At 47.7% G+C, this 22,190-nt stretch overlaps 1 protein-coding gene across 2 annotated transcripts in view; it reads left to right on the plus strand.

The window, feature by feature from the left end:
* The window catches only part of LAMA5 (laminin subunit alpha 5), a 217,036-nt gene that overhangs the window by 83,320 nt on the left and 111,526 nt on the right, over nucleotides 1–22,190 (plus strand). For both annotated transcript variants that reach the window (XM_040330485.1, XM_040330486.1), the window contains exons 4-10: nucleotides 3,107–3,225; nucleotides 4,956–5,126; nucleotides 9,880–9,977; nucleotides 14,770–14,885; nucleotides 15,846–15,964; nucleotides 18,411–18,501; nucleotides 18,595–18,729. In XM_040330485.1, the coding sequence (XP_040186419.1) occupies nucleotides 3,107–3,225; nucleotides 4,956–5,126; nucleotides 9,880–9,977; nucleotides 14,770–14,885; nucleotides 15,846–15,964; nucleotides 18,411–18,501; nucleotides 18,595–18,729 (849 nt within the window). The remainder of the gene's footprint in view (nucleotides 1–3,106; nucleotides 3,226–4,955; nucleotides 5,127–9,879; nucleotides 9,978–14,769; nucleotides 14,886–15,845; nucleotides 15,965–18,410; nucleotides 18,502–18,594; nucleotides 18,730–22,190) is intronic.

The following is a 22,190-nucleotide window of genomic DNA, read 5'->3' on the forward strand; positions in this document are numbered from 1 at the left end:
CCCACCAAGGAGTTAGAGAAGGTATAAAAATAGAGAAAATAGATGGCTAGAGAGAGGGATGGGGGAAAAAAAGGGAAAGAAAGGAGAAAAAAGAAAGAGTGGTACATCCTCAAATGTACCATAAGGGGTTTTAATTCTGTAGGAGTGGAAGGGACTCAGGGAGCACTAAATGTCCGTGGGTTAGGGGCGCAAATGACTTGTCTTGCCTCGGGTGCTGATAACCCACGCTATGAAAATAATTTTACTGTTAGAGGTCCCCACAACTTGGGAAATTTTATCAAGGGGTCACAGCACTAGAAAGGTTGAGAACCACTGGTCTATAGGGACGGCCTTATCACCAAATTTCTTCTACAGATGTCTCCCTCGGCCTTCGCATGCTCATTGTTCAGAGTCTTGTAACCTGGCTGACAGTTGGGATTCTTTTCCTGCTCCTTATATCCAGCTGTTAACTAGTTTCATAACAAGAAATTACCCGTGTTCTCCCTTCCTGATGATTAGCTGCCATTCATGTGCATCTCCTGCCTATAATAGCCGTATGGGGGCAGACGGAAACATGACATCCATCTTCTGCCTAAACATGAAGGTACCATGACCACCAAACTCAGCCTTCCATAAACTGAGGTTGGGTCTGTAGAACATGATAAATGGGTTTTCACGTTGTCTTTATGCATCCTTATGAAAGCTGCCGCTGTTTGTCTCATTCTGCAAATGCTAGTTGCATGTCTGTCATACCGGCCCTCTGAATTCAGTTCTTTGAGTTAGTGACCCAAAACAGGTTTGTAGATAATTCTGACTTTCCTGATTCTGGGTCAGTGGCTCATAAAATATTAAAACCAGTTGGCCAGGGTAAAAATTAGGGAAAGGTTTACTTTATAGAAGGCACCAGATGTGGACAATAATATACAAATGTTGCTATTGTTAAATGATGTGTCCCTTCGTTGGCTGTCAGACTATCCAAACGGTGCCTGCATCTGATTGGCTGCTAGGCCGAAAATTTTCATACGGTTCATTTGCTAAAATTCCATCGAAAGTTCAGTCAACTTTTGTTGTGCCAAGTAATGGCATGACGGGGCCACCTTTGGTGCAAATTTTGTCCGGTTTAGCAAGAATCCTCTAAAACTCAAGTCTTTAGTGTCTCTGCTTCTCTAGCCATGTCTCAGAATGACCAACAGCTAGACATGTGCACACTGAAATATTTTGTTTCGGAATTTAGTTTTCGTCCAAAAAATTTATTAATTTAGTTAGTCCCGAAATTCATTTTTATTTATTAAGTTTTATTAAAAAATGCATTTGTCCGAAAATCTGAATGAATTAAAGCAGGGGTTCACCCTAAAACTACTTTCTAGTATTACAATGTCCCGACACATTACAATACAACTATGCCTTTTTTTTTTTTTCTTTATGCTGTACATACCTCGGTACAGCTAGTTCACCCGCAGCTTCTGGGTTGCGAATCCCGCGGGAGTGGGCGTTCCTAACTTGCTGGTGATTGACGTGATGACCAAAAACAAGCTCCCCCCCGTCGCATAAGCTGCGTCACGATTGCCGAAAGAAGCCGAACGGCGAGTCGGCGCTATACTGCGCCTGCGCACCGCCGTTCGGCTCCTTTCGGCAATCGTGACGCAGCTTACACGATGGGGGGAGCTTGTTTTTGGTCATCACGTCAATCACCAGCAAGTTAGGAACGCCCACTCCCGCGGGATTCGCAACCCGGAAGCCGCGGGTGAACTAGCTGTACCGAGGTATGTACAGCATAAAGAAAAAAAAAAAAAGGCATAGTTGTATTGTAATGTGTCGGGACATTGTAATACTAGAAAGTAGTTTTAGGGTGAACCCCTGCTTTAAAGAGGGGGTTCACCCTATAAACATTTTTTTTCTAGCATTAAATTAAGCATAGTAGCGTGAGCTACAGTATGCCTTTATTTATTTTTTTGCCCCGTACTCACTGTTTAATCCTATAGTGAAGATTCAGACTCCCCTCAGGGAATGGGCATTCCTATCCAGAGGGAAGATGATTGACGGCCGGCTATGGCGCGTCACGCTTCTCCGGAAATAGCCGAAATAGTACTTGGCTCTTCACGGCGCCTGCGCCTAGTCTGTGCGCAGGCGCCGTATAGCGCCGCGAAGAGCCGAGACCTACTCCGGCTATCTTCGGGGAGAGTGACGTGCCATAGCCGGCCGTCAATCATCCTCCCTCTGGATAGGAACGCCCATTCCCCGCGGGGAGTCTGAATCTTCACTATAGGATTAAACAGTGAGTACGGGGCAAAAAAATAAAAATAAAGGCATACTGTAGCTCGCGCTACTATGCTTAATTTAATGGTAAAATGTTGTTATTGAGGGTGAACCACCGCTTTAAGGTCGAATCTGTCAATTGAAGGCTTATGGTGTTTGTCGAATGTTATAAGAAGATTCGACGAAGCAACAAAACTGTACGACGCCGTAATCGTACATTTCCGGTGGAATGCTCCGCCCACAAGCTATAGTAGAATTCTAATATTGTATGACTAGTAATAATTATATTTATTAATCTTTATTACTAGTCAACCAACATTAGAATTATTCTACTGTATAGCCTATGGGCGGAGCATTTGACCATAAATGTCCACTCGCGGCGACTGCTTCGTCGAATCTTCATGTCGAATCTTTTTTCTCTATGTCGAATAATCTCGGACTAATAGAGTTAGGTTAGGCACATTTGACCGCAGGTTCGATAGACACAGATCGCTATTGTCACCGTCATTTCGAATCTCCTATCTATATCGAACTGTTGTCGCAACGAAACAAAACAAAAGCATTTTTTATGTCGGATCTTTCGGATTCTGTGCGTTCGTTATCGCTTGTTAAAACGAATGCGAAATTCGGACAAAAATGCATTTGGACGAAAACTAATGCACCTGTCTACTAACAGCAGTTCAGTGTAGCACAGCAGGGAGCAGGCCTCAAAGCTTCTTGGGCTGAGCTGCCTTTTGTGGGAGAATAGAGTCAACTAGCTCAGAAAACTTACTGAATCTGTTCATTGGAGTAAGATAGTAAGGTGGCACAAAGTTCAGAATACCTTTGCTAGCTGTCCCCTCTCTCACTTTTCAAATCCTTTTCCTTTCAGCATCCAAGAGAGACTGCATCGAGCGATTTGGGGTGCACACACTGCAACGTGTCAGCAAGGATGACGACGTCATTTGTACTACAGAGTATTCCCGAATAGTCCCATTAGAGAATGGAGAGGTGAGTGGTAACAAAATATTAGAAAAAGTTTTTTTTAACTGCCCGATGTCAAAAGTAGGAAATTATGTTTCTGGGGGTGTTCTGTACACAAACATGCACAGAATACCTCCAGGTTGTCATATTGAATTTTACAGAATGTTCTGTAAAATTCAATATGACAACCTGGAGGCATTCTAGACATGTTGATGTACAGAACACCCCCAGAAACATAGGCCTAGATTCACGTAGAGCGGCATTATGTTGTGCGGGCGTAGCGTATCTTATTTACGCTACGCCGCTGCTACTTAGAGAGGCAAGTGCTGTATTCACAAAGCACTTGCGTCCTAAGTTATGGCGGCGTATCGTAAATAGGCCGGCGTAAGCGCGCGTAATTCAAATGTGGAAGAGGTGGGCGTGTTTTATGTAAATTAAGCATGACCCCATGTAAATGACGCTTCGAACGAACGGCGCATGCGCCGTCCGTGGACGTATCCCAGTGCGCATGCGTCAGATAGAAAGACTAAGATACGCCGAACACTGCCTACGACGTGAACGTACCTTTTGCACAGCCCTATTCGCGTACGACTTACTTTCAGAATCAGTCCGCAAAGGACATGGTGAAACAAAAGCTGTTTTCTCAGAGCAACAAAAGGTCTGAATCTGTTACAAACTTTCTTTCTTTTATTTTTTTTTTTTTTAAGAAGTGATACATTTTTAATAAACGGATGTAAAAAAGAAATAATTTTTTTGGTTATATATTTTCAAAAACAAATAGTATTGCTATGAAAGCTTTTGAAAGAAACATTGGGCCAGATTCTCAAAGGGCTTACGACGGCGCAACGCCATTTGCACCGTCGTAAGTCCTACTCTGGCCCGGCGTATCTATGCGACTGATTCTTAGAATCAGTTACGCATAGATATCCATTAGATCTGACAGGCGTAAGGCTCTTACGCTGTCAGATCTTAATATGCAATTTTTTTCCCGCCGTTAGGTGTCGCCGATGTCGTTTTCCCCATCGTCTATGCAAATTGGCTATTTACGCGAGATTCCCGAACGTACGCGCGGTTGACGCAGTGAATTTACGACGTTTCCGTAGCATTTGCGACGCGTAAAGTTGCCCCTGCTATATGAGGGGCAACCAATGTTAAGTATGGCCGTCGTTCCCGCGTCGAAATTTAAAAATGTACGTCGTTTGCGTAAGTCGAAACCATTTACGTTAACGTCGAAACCAATGACGTCCTTGCCACGTCATTTAGCGCAATGCACGTCGGGAAATTTTAGGGACGGCGCTTGCGCAGTACGATCGGCGTGGGAACGCGCCTAATTTACATGATCCACGCCCCCTACCTGGATCATTTGAATTAGGCGGGCTTGCGCCAGAGGATTTACGCTACGCCGCAGCAACTTTACAGGCAAGTGCTTTGTGAATCAAGCACTTGCCCGTAAAACTTGCAGCCGCGTTTTACGTTACGCCCGCATAGTTTTACGCCAGGATACGAGAATCTGGCCCACAGTTTCTTAAAACCCTTGCAATGTACATAGATCACCCAGAGGGGATTGTTATTTCTCAGCAAAAGTGGAGTAACTCTTTAATATAAACAGTTGATTGCCAAGTACAATAGTCCTTATTGTTTCCACACTTTCATTCCCTGCAGAAAAATGCTTTGGACTGCTTGCTGTGGCTATCAAGAACAGCGTTCTCTCTGGAAACTGACCGACGTCTTACTAACAGTGGTTTTTGTCATTTCAGGTTGTGGTTTCTTTGGTCAACAAACGTCCCGGGGCCATGAATTTCTCCTACTCCCCCCTCCTGAGGAACTTTACAAAAGCCACCAACATCCGTCTAACTTTTCTCCGGACCAACACCCTGTTGGGTCACCTCATGGGGAAAGCCCAGGGGGATCCCACTGTGACCCGCAGAGTAAGTGATGAGGAAAATGTGTTTCATGGGATTGCTTGGGAGTATCTGTAAAGGAAATTCTAGCTGTATCAGTATCAGACAGACATCTAAAATAGTGATGCTTGCGCTAATCATATCCCACGTTCACTTCTGTAATATCCTGCTTTGTCTTCTTTTTCTGCTAACCAGACTAGCCCCACTCCAGTCTCTCACTCGGCTCATACACCCTTCTTCTGGATACTCTCTCTCACTTTGCTCTGGCTTCCCACTGTCAACAGGATACAATTCAAAATCCTGCTCCTTCTCTCGTCTTCTTAGCTTCCAGGTATATGTCCAACTAGACCTTTTTTTTTCCATTAATAAACTTTTCTCCTTGATCAGCACTTCCATCAACTTTTTCAGGGCTTCTCTTATGCTGCACCTCTTCTCTAAAACCTTCTCCCATGTGCCATCAGTCACTCACTAAGCTTGCAAGACTTTGAAAACTCTCATATCCCTTACTCACAGCATCTCCAGCCTATCACCTACTGTACCCACTTCTAAAGTGTTACCTACAAGTAGGCTTGCCAACAATGCCGTAGGGGTGCAGGGATGTTCTTTATCTGAACCTGATATTAACAATTAATAAAAGACCATTATGAAGTATGTGGTGGAATCCCCTACAGCAGGGGTGCTCAACCCTTTCAAGAGCAAGGGTCATTAAAGGGGTTGTAAAGGTTCGTTTTTTATTTTCTAATAAGATTCCTTTAGGAGCTGTGGTGGCTCAACGCGATTGGCACTGCGCTGACAAGTCATTCACCTCTGCAGCTAGCGGTCTCAGCTACATGTGAATTGAGTTTGGTGGTCTCAGCCCGGCTCCCGGTGGGTGTGCTATGCGAGGTAAGCCTGCGCTTAGTACGCCCACCCCCCTCCCACAAAAACCACCACACTTACACGCACTCGAAATTGGGTTAACATGCACGCACTTTGACCACGCGGTCTCTAAAAAGAGAGGCGAAGGACTAACGGGGCTGGTTGAGCGGGCTAGATCCTCTCACTCCCTCTGCCCCGTTGGGCTTCAAAGCGGAGCAAGTAGGGCGGGCTGTGTGGGAGGACCCCCTCACACACCCACCATTGCCACCCGGGGCATGGAGAAAGGTGGCAGATTGCCTCTGGGGGAGGCCTGCCTACTCCCAACTCCTGCAGTCCGGCTCCTCTCTCGAGTACACGCACAAAATACACAAAAAAAAAATGGATTCCTTTAACCACTTAAGGACCGCCTAACGCTGATATACGTCGGCAGAATGGCACGGCTGGGCACAATCATGTACCTGTATGTGATTGTATAATGCCCAGCCGTGGGTCGCGGGCACACGCCCGCGACCTGGTCCGCAGCTCCATGACCGCGGCTCCGATCGCCGCTGGAGTCCCGCGATCTATCCCCGGAGCTGAAGAACGGGGAGAGCTGTGTGTAAACACAGCTTCCCCGTTCTTCACTGGGGCGCCGTCATCGATCGTGTGTTCCCTTATATAGGGAATCACAATCAATGACGTCACACCTACAGCCCGACCCCCCTACAGTTAGAAACACAGATGAGGTCACACTTAACCCCTTCAGCGCCCCCTTGTGGTTAACTCCCAAACTGCAATTGTCATTTTCACAGTAAACAATGCATTTTTAATGGTCCCAAAAATGTGTCAAAATTGTCCGCCATAATGTCGCAGGAAAAAATCGCTGATCGCCACCATTAGTAGTAAAAAAATTAATAAAAATGCAATAAAACTATCCCCTATTTTGTAAACGTTATAAATTTTGCGCAATCCAATCGATAAACGCTTATTGCGATTTTTTTTTTACCAAAAATAGGTAGAAGAATACGTATCGGCCTAAACTGAGGAAAAAAATTGAATTTTGTTTTGTTTATAGAGTAAAAAATAGCTCTATTTGTGTGAAAAAAAAGACGCCAATTTTGTTTGAGAGCCACGTCGCACGACCGCGCAATTGTCAGTTTAAGCGACGCAGTGTCAAATCGCAAAAAGGGGCCTGGTCCTTTACCTGCATTTTGGTCCGGGTCTTAAGTGGTTAAGCTCGTACATTGTTGGTTCACTTACCTTTTCCTTCCATTTCCCTTCTAAATGTTTTATTTTCTTTGTCTGAATTTCTCACTTCCTGTTCCTCCTCAGTAAGCTTGCCCCCATCATCCGAGCCGTTCTGGCTGGGGGTTAGTCAGCGTGCTTGGGACTACATCCCTGCGCGGAGACGATGTGTTCTCGGCTCGGATGATGGGGGCAAGCTTACTGAGGAGAAACAGGAAGTGAGAAATTCAGACAAAGAAAAAAAAACATTTAGAAGGGAAATCGAAAGAAAAGGGCAAGTGAACCAACAATGCACTAGCTTAAAGGAACCTATTTAGAAAATAAAAAACAAACCTTCACAACCCCTTTAAAGTGATTTGGTAACCGCTTGCGGGGGCTAGGGCTACAATGAACTATGGGGTTGTACCGTCCCCCAAACCGCTACGGTAAACAAGCCCTTACTGTCCTAAACCCCCTATAAGGCTGCTTTCACACTAATGCGCTGTGGTCCACCTAATAACCCTTTTTTATAAGCGCTAAAATGTCAATTGCAAAAGCACAGTGTGATGTTTAATACACTGACGTTTTCTTCTTCCAGCTTCTGCTGGCATTACTCTCTGGGCTGCTAGAAAGGTCCCGGGTGAGGTGTACTTGTTATCACTCTGCCTGGGAGAGGAGCCGGCCCTACAGAGAAAGCATCGGCATATGTGGTGCCTGCTTCCTCTACTGCCAGCTCCGGTGTTCTATCGAGAAATGCCTCCCGTCAAAAAATGCCCCCATTGGGTCTGCGCGTGCGCAGTAACAAACGACACTCCAGCATGCGCGGATCGTCGGAGGCATTTTTCTACGGGAGACAGTATACGAATGGCAGTATTCAAAGCAATGCAAACAGCAGAGGGAGACTGTACTTGTCAGATTGTGCCTTGCTGTTGCGGGGAGGGTTTTTCGCGTGCTAAAGGGTGGGTTTTGTCTGTGTTGCGGGATGGGATTGGTGTGTTGAAACGCGGGTTTTGCCTGTGTGTAAGGGCGGGTTTTTAAAACACATAAAACCCATTCTTCAACACACCCACAACCCGCCCGCAACATCGAGACTCAATCTGACAACTACGTTCCCCCGCTGTTTGAATATTATTATTATTATTATTATTATTATTATACAGGATTTATATAGCGCCAACAGTTTGCGCAGCGCTTTACAACATCAGGGAAGACAGTACAGTTACAATACAATTCAATACAGGAGGAATCAAAGGGTCCTGCTCGTTAGAGCTTACAATCTAGAAGGGAGGGTTAAGTGGAACAAAGGGTAGTAGATGTGGTGGTGATCAGATGGACAAAATTAAAGTACAGTTGTTAGGTGTGGGTAGGATAGGCTTCTCTGAAAAGGAGGGTTTTCAGGGATCCTCTAAAAGCTAATAGAGAAGGAGATAGACGGACAGATTGGGGTAAGGAGTTCCATAGGCTTGGAGAGGCTCTGGAAAAGTCCTGGAGACGAGCATGAGAGGAGGTGATGAGAGAGCTAGAGAGCAGGAGGTCTTGAGAAGAACGAAGAGAACGATTAGGTTGGTATTTAGAGACTAGGTCAGTAATGTAGCTGGGGGGCAGAGTTGTGGAAGGCTTTGTAAGTAGTTGTTAGTATTTTGAATTTAATTTGTTGGGTGAGCGGAAGCCAATGGAGGGATTGACAGAGAGGAGCAGCAGAGACAGAGCGGTTGGTAAGGTGGATGAGTCTGGCAGCAGCATTCATGATGGACTGAAGGGGGGATAGAGTATGCAGCGATAAGCCAATGAGAAGGGAGTTGCATAGCGTTGGATAATGCCTCCGACGATCTGCGCATGCGCTGTGTTTTGACGTCACACCAGCTGATCAACATATCAGCTGGAGTGACGTTTGTTGCAGAGCATGCTGACCCATCGGGGTAATTTTTAGATGGGAGGCATTTTAAATTGGAAGCATTTCTCGATAGAACACCGGCTATGAACTTCTACTTTAACTGCAAATGTTATTATTCAAGTATGCACCCTGATGTTTTGGGATGGCGGGTCGGCAACCCATTGACCGCGATCTGGGCTTGCTGACCCTCCATCCCAGAGCATGGGCCATGTGCTTCCCGGGTTTGCGGTCGCAGGCCACATCAGAGGGCTCTACGGGCTACGGGCTGAGCACCCCTAACCTACAGGCTACCTGACATTTCATGCAGGTTTTTTTTTTTTCTTGTACATGCAAATGACCAGTCCTCCTTTTAAAGTGTAAGTCCTCCCTAAGACTAAAATCCCTGCATCTACAGAAATCCACAATCTAACACTAACCTATCTAGCCCTGTAAAGAAGAAATCCGTATACATTCCTCTTTTGAAGCCGATCCGGTCTCCAGCGCGGAAGCTCTGCAGGAGACACAGCTGACAACGACCTGTGAAATGAATGGGGAGTGATGTCACCCATAGACTTACTATGGGGCTTCCATGGTCGGCTGTGTCCTTTGCACCCACCTCCGCACTTTAACTCCCCCACTTCCATCTGTATGTTGTTATAGCTACCAATAGTGCAACTGGTGCCATCTATCCCATCTACTTCAGATTGTAAGCTTTTCTGTAGAGAACCTTTACATTTTAATATGTATATTTCATGAAGATAATGTTCTAGCCCCTGTGTAGTCACACTTTGTACAATGCTGCTGTTTATGGATCATATAAATCAATAACTTTTTTTTTCCCCCCAGTATTACTACAGTATCAAAGATATTAGCATTGGAGGGCGTTGTGTCTGTAATGGTCATGCTGAAGTGTGCAATGCTAAGGACCCCGCCAACCCATACAGGTAATATCTCTAGGAAAAAGTACCATGGAACAGCTAATCAGCTGTAAATGTTATTATTCAAGTAAAGATCAATACAGTGGAACCTCGGATTGCGAGTAACCTGGTTAACGAGTGTTTTGCAATACGAGCGCTGTGTTTAAAAAAAAAAGCTCAGTTTGCGAGTGTTGTGCAGTACCGTGTTTGGCCTGAGGTGGGGGGCGCCGGAGCCGAGCGGTACTGTTCGGAAATGCACGGAAAGACCAGAGGACAGCTCGGCTGACCTCGGCAAACCTCGGGAATGGAGTCTTTCCGAGGTCAGCCGAGGTGTCCTCTGGACTTTCTGGAAGTTTTTGAGGCTCTCTGGTGCCCCCACCTCTGGCCGCATGCGGCATTGCATGCCATTGAAGTCAATGCGGAACAAATTATTTTAGTTTCCATTGACTTCAATGGGGAAACTCGCCTTGATATGCGAGTACTTTGGATTAGTTTTATTCACCCATTACAGTATGAGTGAGTGAGTGAGTAACTTGTATAGCGCAACAAATGCGAACTTAATCGCCTCAAGGCGCTTTTCGTCATACCGGTCCTTCAGAAGAGGTGGGTCTTTCATTTTTTCCTAAAGGCCTGATGGTTTTCCTCCAAGCGGATGGTAGTGGGTAGAGCATTCCAGAGCCGTGGTCCTTGGACCGAAAATCTACGTTCTCCCTTCGATTTGTAGCGGGATTTAGGAATTTGGAGAAGGTTTTGGTTGGTTGACCGGAGAACGTGATTGGTGACGTAAGGTTTTATTTTCTCGCTTAAGTATTGGGGAGCGTTCCCCTGTATACATTTGTGGGTGAGGCAGAGTGTCTTGAATGTCACCCGATCCTGTAGGGGCAGCCAGTGGAGGGACCTCAAGGCCGGGGAGATTGGTTCCCACGGCTTTTTACCTGTTACCAGTCTGGCTGCCGTGTTCTGGACGACTTGTAGACGTAAAATCTGGTATTTTGGTAGTCCTAGATAGAGGGAATTTGCGTAGTCGAGTCGTGGGTTGATGATCTTTCCCACCACTACTGCCGTGTCCTCTTCCGGGATGAAGGGGATGAGTCTACGTAGCATTCGGAGCAGATGATGAGAACCGCTGACGACTGATCCTATTTGTGCATCCATCGTCATGTCTGAGTCAAAGATGACTCCGAGACTTTTAGCTTTATTGCTTGGCGCGATGGTTTGTCCGAGGATGGTGGGTGGTGTCCCTGTGGTCCTAGAAATGGATTTCCTATTTGCGTGAAGGGTGAGTAGTTCTGTTTTGGATCCGTTGAGGGAGCTTTCAGTCATCCAATTGTCGATCAGTGTAAGGCACTTTTCAAGTTCATGAAATTGGTATTTTATGTTGGTGATTCGAAGGTAAAGCTGCGTGTCGTCCGCATAGGAGTGGTAGCGCAGGTCCCAGTATGGGAAAGACAAAGGGAAAATCTTGTTTTATAAATGGGACCCAGTGGGGGGGGGGGGGGGTTTCTAAGGCCCTGTACACACGAACGGATATCCGATGAAAACGGTCCGCCGGACCATTTCCATCGGACATTTCTGCCCCGGATTTTAATCTGATGGGCTGTACACACCATCAGATCAAAATCCCTGAGAAAAACATACGCGGTGACGTGTCCGTCATCGTCGCGGCGACGTGTGTGACCCTGGAAGGTAAATACTTCCACGCATGCGTCAAATCACTTTGACGCATGCGAGGGATGGGGATCGGTCGGACTTATCCGGTGAGTCTGTACAGACGACCGGATAAGTCCGACGGACAGGTTTCCAGCGGATAGATTTCTTAGCATGCTAAGAATTTGTTTTCCGCTTGGAAAACGGTCGGCTGGACAAATGTCCACCGAAAAATGTCCGCTAGGCCGTACACACGACCGGATTTGTCTGCTGGAACTGATCCGCGGATAAATCCCAACGGACAGATCCGGTCGTGTGTACGAGGCCTTAAACTGGTGCACTTAGAATCTGGTGCAGCTCTGCATAGTAACCAATCAGCTTGTTTAATGAAGCTTTGACAATAAAATCTAGACGCTGATTGGTTACTATGCATAGCTGCACCAGTTTTAGTAAATCTCCCCCTAGTGTATTTACAAAGGAAAGTATCTGGTGTGTGATGGACTAGGACAGGGCTGCGGGTCATAGAGTAGTTTACATTACCAGCAGAGGAGCTGTCTGTGAAATGAGTTATTCCCTGCACCAGCTGTCAGGCGTGTAGGCTGGGATGATGGACGAGAGGTTATCCATGTACCTGCTCCTCTTGTCAGTGCCTACGTCTTGCCTCAGGCCGCCATCTCTACATGATCCAACAACGTCTGATGTTTTCTGATCACAGGCTGAGACTTTACCTGAGAGGATAACCCATGACCCCACCAGTAATACACTGGGATTCTCCTGTCACATTCTCCCCCCCCCCCCATGCTTCAAACTGGGCTCAGGTCTGCCGCAGGCAAGCACAGAGTGTGTAGGAATTGTTGAAGATGTAATTTATGGCCTTGTCTCCATGCTGTAGTCTTATCATTTGTATAGGTGACTGAAATGAAGGATAGATTTCCTCCCGCCCGTCATGACAGAGACACCTCTGAGGCTCTCCTGTGCAGTTATCTTGGTTAGCAAGACTTTGACATAAGAGGTGATCAAACAGTAGTAGTCCAATTAGTACTACCTAGGGTGTCCCGGATTGCCCGGATTGCCCGGGACTGTCCCGCAATTGACATGTCTGTCCTGGGTCCAGGACACCTTCATTCCGGGACAATACAGTGTCCGGGATTGAAGTAGAGGACACCCCCTACTAACTAGTAACTACATTTCCGGAACTGGTTGCTAGGGCCGGCGCTGCCTGGCGTCTTGCAATCAGTGTCAATTTACTCTCAGACAGTGAGGCTGGGAGCGAGGCCTGTGCCTAGTGCAGCACTGCTGTCTCCATCCACCTCAGCACCTCCTCCGGCACCCAGCGGCAAGCAGCAGGGACTGGTGTGATCTTCCCTCTCCAGATAGTGACTCCTTTCCTTCAATGCACGTGGCTCATACAGAGAGGTGACAGCAGCACTGCATCTGGTGGCAAGCGGCACTGCATCTGGTGGCTAGTGGCACGTTCACCTGACAAATAACCTGCTGCCAAATTCCCCATCAACCCTGAGACTACATTTCCCCCTGACCCCCCTTCATCTTTTTTGGGGGAAGGTGAGAGAGGGGGTGTGTTCCTGAATGGCAGTTTGGAAATGTGGTCACACTAGTACTACCCCTATCTACATCACTGACCTAGTCTCATAATACCAACCTAATTGTTCTCTTCATTCTTCTCAAGACCTCCTGCTCTCTAGCTCCCTTGTTACCTCCTCCCATGCTCGCCTCCAGGACTTTTCCATAGCCTCTCCAATCCTATGGAACTCCTTACCCCAATCTGTCCGGTTATCTCCTACTCTAAAACCCTTCTCTTCAGAGAAGCCTATTCTACCCACACCTAACAACTGTATTAAAATTTTCTCTATCTGGTCATCCCCCCCCCACAGCTATTACCTTTTGTTCCACTTTACCCTCCCTTCTAGATTGTAAGCAATACCGAGCAGGGCCCTCTGATTCCTCCTATATTGATTTGTATTGTAACTGTACTGTCTGCCCCCATGTTGTAAAGCGCTGCGCAAACTGTTGGCGCAATATAAATCCTGAATAATAATAATAGTAACTAGAATGTATTATAAATCCAGGTAACACGGGAAAGTCCAATCAATGAGGATAACAAGGTCTTGTAGCTCCAAGCAGGCAGAGGAAACCATGACTGAGTCACGGTTTCCTCTGCCTGCTTTGGCACTGCAAGTCCCCCATTTATTAGACTTTCCTGTATAACGCATAAGATTGTTTTACACTCTTTTTGTTTATTTCTTTAGTAGCTCATGACTAGAGCTGGGTGATTTTGGCCCCCAAAAAAATCTGCCATATTTAAAAATAAAAACTCGATTTACGATTTGAATCAATTTTTTTTTTTTCTTGATGGACACTGCACCGGTCCTAGGTTTTTAGGCGAGGCCGCGGCTCCGGCCTAGTCTGCCGTGATCCTGGGAAAAGGCCACGGACTAGGCCGAAGCCGTGGCCTCGCCTAACAAATCCTGCCCGCAGCTCGCCGCGATCCTGGGGAAAGGCAGCGAGTGGCTTCCGGCCTCGTGGCCTTTTCCCAGGATCACGGCAAGCTGCGGGCAGGCATTTTTTAGGCGAGGCCGCGGCTTTGGCCTAGTCCGCCGGGCGCCAGTCCTATGGGAAAAAAATCGATTTGGTCAAAATCTGAATAGATTTGCCCTCGCAACTAGATTCAAGATTCAAATCGATTTTTTCCCCAGCCTTACTCATGACAACCAATCGGCTCCTGATAGGTTGCTATTGATTACTGTCCTGGTCTACGCAATGACTCCTTGGGGTTGATTTACTGAAACTGGAGAGTGCAAAATCTGCTGCAGTTCTGCATGGTATACAATCAGCTTCTAACTTCACCTTGATCAATTTGACAAAAAAAATCCCCGTTGAAGTCAATGGAAACAAAAATAATTTGTTCCGCATTGACTTCAATGGCATGCAATACCGCAGGTGGCCAGAGGTGGGGGGCGCCGGAGAGCTTCGTGAACACTCAGAAAGGCCCGAGGACACCTTGGCTGAAATCAGAAAACCTTGGAAAGGCTCGGGAACTGAGTATTTCCAATCGGCTCTGCTCGGCTCCTGCGCCCCCCACCATAGGCCACATAACATACATTTTCTCTCCATGCCTAAGACTTGTCATCATTTCTCTTTTTTTTCCCTTTAGGCTACAGTGCTACTGCCAGCACAACACTTGTGGAGCGTCATGTGACAGCTGCTGTCCCGGCTTCCACCAGGTGGCGTGGAAACCAGCGACCATGGATAATTCCAATGAATGTGAACGTATGTCTTCCAATTATTCTTTGTTTTATGATTTTGAGTTTTTTTTTTTCTTTACCTAAAAAATATCATCCAGTCTGCTCTTTAACTATTTCACAATTGGATATTAAGATTCCATCTAGTGGCAGATATGGGCTTTTATGTTTCTAACTCTATTCTTACTGCGTGAGAGGGCAGCTTATGCATAGCTGTTTCTTTTCTGCTTTATTACAGTGTAGTACCAAACAGTGGCCTGGGGGCCAGATATGACCTTTACCTTGCTTTTATCCGGCCCTTGGGGCACTATTTTATCCACTAATACCAACAATGGGGCATAATCCCCCCCCCCCCACTGACACCAAAGATGGGGCACATTTCCTCCCAATAACACCAAAGATGGGGTACAATTCCTCCCACTGACACCAAAGATGGGGCACATTTCCTCCCAATAACACCAAAGATGGGGTACAATTCCTCCCGCTGACACCAAAGATGGGGCACAATTCCTCCCACTGACACCAAAGATGGGGCACAATTCCTCCCGCTGACACCAAAGATGGGGCACAATTCCTCCCACTGACACCAAAGATGGGGCACAATTCCTCCCACTGACACCAAAGATGGGGCACAATTCCTCCCACTGATGACACCAACAATGGGGCATTGTTTTTTCCCACTGATGTCTGAACTTCTTCTAATCCCAAAGGCCACAGTCTGGCCCCCCTAAAGTTTGAAGGACAGTAAACTGGCCCTTTGTTTAGAAAGTTTGTAGACCTCTGGGCTAGTATTAAACGTTCTATGGATGCTATTACTCACGAAACAGGTATGCAATATATTGTCAAAAGTATTGGGACGGTACTTCAAGTATTTGTTTTCTTCAGAGTCACCAAATACTCTGAAATGCAGCAGCTAGCTAATTGAATGAAACAACCTATTATTGCCAAAACCATCTTTCTAATGTAATGTTTATGTTCCCTATTACAGCGTGCAATTGTAACGGACACGCTTACGACTGTTACTACGATCCAGAAGTGGAAATGCGCAGAGCAAGCATGAACCGACAGGGGGAATACATGGGAGGAGGAGTCTGCTTGGAATGTCAGGTGAGTGTTTGTAGGAATACAAATATGGAAGCTGCCAAAGCTGTTTTCGCCCGTGTAACACATATCTGTGGCTGCAAAAGTGTGGGTTTTAACCCCTTTACGTCGCACATATGCATCACTGGGTAACCAATGTTTCTTTGCTGAAAGTGCACTCCCAGCACAGGGACCGAGCTGTAAGAAACAGCTCTTGGTCCCCACTTTTGGGAGTCGGTCTGGCCAGCTACTGATCGTTAGTGGGCTCCAAGTGCTGCCTTTGACAGCTTGCTGTCTGTGACAGAAGTCACAGTGGTCACTTGATCCTTCCTGCCTCCCAGACAGGGCATTTTTTCAGGGGTAACTGGGGGGAGCACAGTTCCGGCACCTCCAACATTGTAAGTATGTAATTGCACGGGGGTGCTGGGGTGTGCTAGAGGGTCTATTGATGATGGCTGATGGGGGATCTATTGTTGCTAGTGGGAATCTGTTTTTGCATGGGGGTCTGTTGTTGCTGGTGAAGTCTATTATTGCTGGTGGAGGGGAGGATCTATTGTTGCCGGCAGGGGTCTTATATTCGCAGGGGGTCAGTTGTTGTTGGACGGGTCTACTGTTGAGAGAGAGGTCTATTGTTTCTACCTACTGGAGGGTCTATTAATCCTGGCTGCTGGGAAATCTGTTGTTACTGCTGGGGGTCTATTTTTGCTAGGGTGGATTTTTGTTTTGGGGGGGGCATTGTTGTGTGGGGGATCTATTGTTGCGGGGGGAGGGGGGTCTATTGGTGTTGGCTGCAGGAGATCTATTTTGCTGCTTTTCATGTTATCATTAACAAATTTCATACAAATTCACCACAGAATGATACTTGGTTCTGTAATCTGTAAAAGGGGCGATACTGGGAGATGGGAAGGGGGTGGAACCAAGGGGACGCTGCTCGGAGGTGAGAAGGGGGTGGAACAAAGAGACGCTACTCGGAGGTGAGAAGGGGGTGGAACAAAGGGACGTTGCTCGGAGGTGAGAAGGGGGTGGAACAAAGGGACGCTGCTCGGAGGTGGAACAAAGGGACGCTGCTCGGAGGTGAGAAGGGGGTGGAACAAAGGGACGCTGCTCGGAGGTGAGAAGGGGGTGGAACAAAGGGACACTGCTCGGAGGTGGGAAGGAGGTGGAACAAAGGGACGCTGCTCGGAGGTGAGAAGGGGGTGGAACAAAGGGACGCTGCTCAGAGGTGAGAAGGAGGTGGAACAAAAGGAATGCTGCTCGGAGGTGAGAAGGGGGTGGAACAAAGGGAAGCTACTCGGAGGTGAGAAGGGGGTGGAACAAAGGGACGCTGCTCGGAGGTGAGAAGGGGGTGAAACAAAGGGATGCTGCTCGGAGGTGAGAAGGAGGTGGAACAAAGGGACGTTGCTCGTAGGTGAGAAGGGGGTGGAACAAAGGGACGCTGCTCGGAGGTGAGAAGGGGGTGGAACAAAGGGACGCTGCTCGGAGGTGAGAAGGAGGTGGAACAAAGGGATGTTGCTCGGAGGTGAGAAGGGGGTGGAACAAAGGGACGCTGCTCAGAGGTGAGAAGGAGTTGGAACAAAGGGATGCTGCTCGGAGGTGAGAAGGGGGTGAAACAAAGGGACGCTACTCGGAGGTGAGAAGGGGGTGGAACAAAGGGACGCTGCTCGGAGGTGAGAAGGGGGTGGAACAAAGGGACGCTGCTCGGAGGTGAGAAGGGGGTGAAACAAAGGGATGCTGCTCGGAGGTGAGAAGGAGGTGGAACAAAGGGACGTTGCTCGTAGGTGAGAAGGGGGTGGAACAAAGGGACGCTGCTCGGAGGTGAGAAGGGGGTGGAACAAAGGGACGCTGCTCGGAGGTGAGAAGGAGGTGGAACAAAGGGATTTTGCTCGGAGGTGAGAAGGGGGTGGAACAAAGGGACGCTGCTCAGAGGTGAGAAGGAGGTGGAACAAAGGGATGCTGCTCGGAGGTGAGAAGGGGGTGAAACAAAGGGACGCTACTCGGAGGTGAGAAGGGGGTGGAACAAAGGGACGCTGCTCGGAGGTGAGAAGGGGGTGGAACAAAGGGACGCTGCTCGGAGGTGAGAAGGGGGTGGAACAAAGGGATGCTGCTCGGAGGTGGGAAGGGGGTGGAACAAAGGGACGCTGCTCGGAGGTGAGAAGGGGGTGGAACAAAGGGACGCTGCTCGGAGGTGAGAAGGGGGTGGAACAAAGGGACGCTACTCGGAGGTGAGAAGGGGGTGGAACAAAGGGACGCTGCTTGAGGGTGAGAAGGGGGTGGAACAAAGGGACGCTGCTCAGAGGTGGGTAGGGGGCGAGACATTGGGTTACTCAGAAGGGGGGAGTTCCTGGACCTTTTCTCTGAGAAAAAAAGCCCTGTGTACAGACCCTCTTAAGGGTGGAGTGGGAAGGGGTTAAATCACCACTTCTGCTTATGTCATTAAAGTGAATATAAAACTGTAAACAAAACTGTCTTTCAGCACAACACAGATGGCGTCAACTGTGAGCGCTGTCGCCAAGGTTATTACAAATCACCTGATCATCCGACCGACTCGCCCTACACCTGTCAACGTGAGTGTGATCATATTTAACCACCCTTATAATTGTCAGAATAACTGCTTGTTCAAGGAATAAGGTTAAGATGACATCATATGTTTTTTGTAGGCTGTGCCTGTGAGTCCGAGCACATGAGTGGGACTTGTGAAGACCTGACGGGGCGATGTTACTGCAAACCCAACTACACGGGCGAGAACTGTGCCTCCTGTGCAGAGGGATATATGGACTTTCCTGAGTGTTACCGTAAGGCTGACTTTTTCACTGTCCATATACAAGTACCTTGGGCTAGGTCAGGGATGGGAAGAATTGTCTGCAACAGATTTGGACATCCCCAGCCATTCATATGGCACTGACAGTTTATTGTGGAACATCAAGGATGTTGTATCCTCTACTGGAAATGAGGGGTATGCACTCTTACCAGAAGTGGTGCACTCGAGTGTCTGTGACAACGAGTCAATCAAGCGAAGAAAGCCAGAATCGGCGGACTTCCAGGACCCAGGGAACTCCAAGAACGGCTTCAGGGAATCATACAGGTAACCATGAGGCTGGAACCCTGATATTAGACAGCCGGATGGAAAGGCCAAAAAACTCTCACTGAGAAAGATATAAAAAGAGAAAAAGCCTCCACATGGTATAGATCAAAAGGGTGTTTTTCTTTATCGTACATCACGGGACACAGAGCGGCATTCATTACTATATGGGTTATATGGAGTACCTTCAGGTGTAGACACTGGCAATCTCAAACAGGAAATGCCCCTCCCTATATAACCCCCTCCCATAGGAGGAGTACCTCAGTTTTTCCGCCAGTGTCTTAGGTGTTAGTCATGGTTTAGCTTGCCTCCACATCCTTGGGATTAGGTGAGCTAACCGGTTCTGTCCAAAAAAGCCTCAGCGCTAAAGTGGTCAGTAACCGGACCCCAAAAAAAACCCTTGGGGTATAGCCCATAATGCTTTTCTTTTTAGAGAGCTGGACCCTGGGCCCAGAACTTAGAAACCTTTGGGTGCCTAATGTTTCTGTTGCCAGAGTGCTATATGGGCCCAGGACAGTGGATCCTTCATAGGAACCCAGGGCCTGAAGGTCTAGACATCCCCACCGAGATGGGGGAAGATTGGGCCTCTTGCTTGGCAAAGTCCTGCGGCATGGAGCAGGTAAGTGAGGGGAAAACTTGCGGAACTTGGTTCTTAGCAGGTTTTTTCTGGGGGGTCACAGGGGACATGCCTAAAGTTATGCACTGCATCTGGCAAACTAGTCACATATCATAAAGATAGGATGGCTCTATATGTATTATTCCCCATAAGATGTGACCTCCCTTGTAGTGTTGGAAAAGCATTGAGTGGGGCCTGTGTGATATAAAAGTATATGTGTGTGTCAGAGAGCTGTGCTTACCTGCAAGCCTCCAGGCGATGCTCCATTCAGTCTTCCTCCTCACGGCCTGCAAAGCAGGCAAAACGCTGACCTCCTCATGGTTCCAGGCTGCAGGCTGCAGTTTGCTGGAGCAGAGAGGTCCCTTCCTCCCAACCCCACCCCCCCCCCTGTCGGGAGGGGCATTTCCTGTTTGAGATTGCTGGGGGGGAAGGGCGGGTCAGTGGCTTAAGGAAGGGGCGGCCCTTCCTTGTTTGTTCCATATAGCTCATTCAATACTTTGGAACTGAGGAGGAAAGACCAGAACGGCAAGCACGGGGCGCCGAGGACACACAGTGGCCAGAAAGAATATTGCAGTCTTCAGAAAGACTGTTTTCAAGCCTAGGAATAGGCTGTTTCTTTTCCATCTCATAGTTTTTCTTGCAATACTACTCAGGGGGACAGAATGTTTTTTCTTTCCTAGATTTGAAAAAAAAAAAAAAAAAAAAAAAAAGTGTCATCTAGGGGAGAGGAAGCATTTTTTATCCCCCAAACAGGTGTTTGGGCATTTAACTATTTATAAGTCCCAGGTACCAATAAGTAGCAGGTGTACCTCGGTATTGTACCATGGCATCAAAAAACAAGGGTACAAGAGGTGGGGATTCCCCCAGAGAGTCTGAGGTCTCGGACAAAGCTATGCCGCTGCTTTCCCCACAGGGAGCCTTGGGGCCATCGGGATCTGGGGCTGGAGCTGACGCGGGTCAGTCCAACCCTAAGATGGTCACGGAGGAGGTATTACTCACCTCTTTAAAAGAGATGCAGAAAAGCATGGGTAAAATGATAGCCGCAGCTATGCGGGGCAGTAAGCGGAATAGATCTCCGTCGCCCGAGCGCGGACCCTCAGAAGAGGAGGTCCTTTCCTCAGGGGAATTGGACGACCTCTTGGACAAGGACCAAGTAGGTTCAGGGATCGAAGATCCGGATACAGAGGAGTCTGGGGCAGTCTCCCTGAGGGAGAGCTGGTGGATTCAAGGATTGTCGGACTTGGTCCATAGGGCATTCAACTTGCCAGTACCAGATCTCCAGGTATCGACGGTTTCAGCTTTGGGCTCACTGAGGGCGCCTCAAAGCAATGCTGTGTTTCCGATCCATCCTCTATTAGAGGGAGTTTTGTTCCAAGATTGGAACAAGCCAGATAAGATCTTCTTACCACCTAAGAAGTTCTCTGTCCTATATCCTATGGAAGAAAAATTTTCCAAAAGATGGGCTACTCCTGCAGTGGACGCAGCCATCTCATGTGTTAACAAATCGTTAACATGCCCTGTAGAAAACATACAGGTGTTCAAGGATCCAGTTGATAAGCGCTTGGAAGCACTACTTAAGAACTCCTTCACTACTGCAGGGGCAGTAGTACAGCCAGCTGTGGCTGCGATTGGGGTCGCTCAAGCATTATCGGATCAATTTAAGCAGATGCTTAAACTTATTCCTGCCCAGCAGGCAGAAGAATTTTCGGATGTCCCTAAGGCCATATGTTTTACGGTAGACGCAATCAAGGATTCTATCCAGCAAGCGTCACGTTTATCGTTATCCCTTATCCATATGAGAAGACTCTTATGGTTAAAAAGCTGGGAGGCTGAGCCCCCATGCAAGAAGCTCCTGGTAGGGTTCCCCTTCCATGGAGGACGACTCTTCGGAGAAGACCTAGATAAATACATTCAGACCATTTCAAACGGCAAGAGTACTCTCTTGCCAACTAAGAAGAAGGTTCAGGGGCCTGCGTTTAAACGACAGTATTCCCCTGGGCAGGGGCCCTCTAATGCCAAGCAGTATCGACGGCCTCCTGCAAAAGCAAACTTCGGCTTCAACAGCAAATCACAAGGACAGGCTGTTAGAGGCAAAAGGCAGTGGTTTCGCAAACCAGCAAAACCAGCCCCCAAGCCAACCTTATGAAGGGGCGCCCCCACCCACGAAGGTGGGGGGAAGGCTGCGACTCTTTTCAGAGATTTGGGAAGCCAGCATTCCCGACGAGTGGGTACAGTCTTCCGTGGCCACAGGCTACAAATTAGACCTGGAACAGGGGCTGGGTTTCTACTCCAACCTATTCATCATCCCAAAATCCAATGGAGATGTCAGGCCAATTTTGGACCTAAAGATGGTAAATGCATATCTAAAGATCCGCTCATTTCGGATGGAATCCGTGCGGTCAGCAGCTGCCACACTCCAGAAGGACGACTTCATGGCGTCCATAGACATAAAGGATGCCTACCTTCATGTTCCAATTTATCAGCCACATCAAAGATATCTACGCTTCATGGTGGCTTCGCGTCACTTCCAATTCGTGGCGCTTCCCTTCGGGTTGGCT

This window comes from Rana temporaria, chromosome 12 (genome assembly GCF_905171775.1).
Source record: "Rana temporaria chromosome 12, aRanTem1.1, whole genome shotgun sequence".
Lineage (NCBI taxonomy): Eukaryota > Metazoa > Chordata > Amphibia > Anura > Ranidae > Rana > Rana temporaria.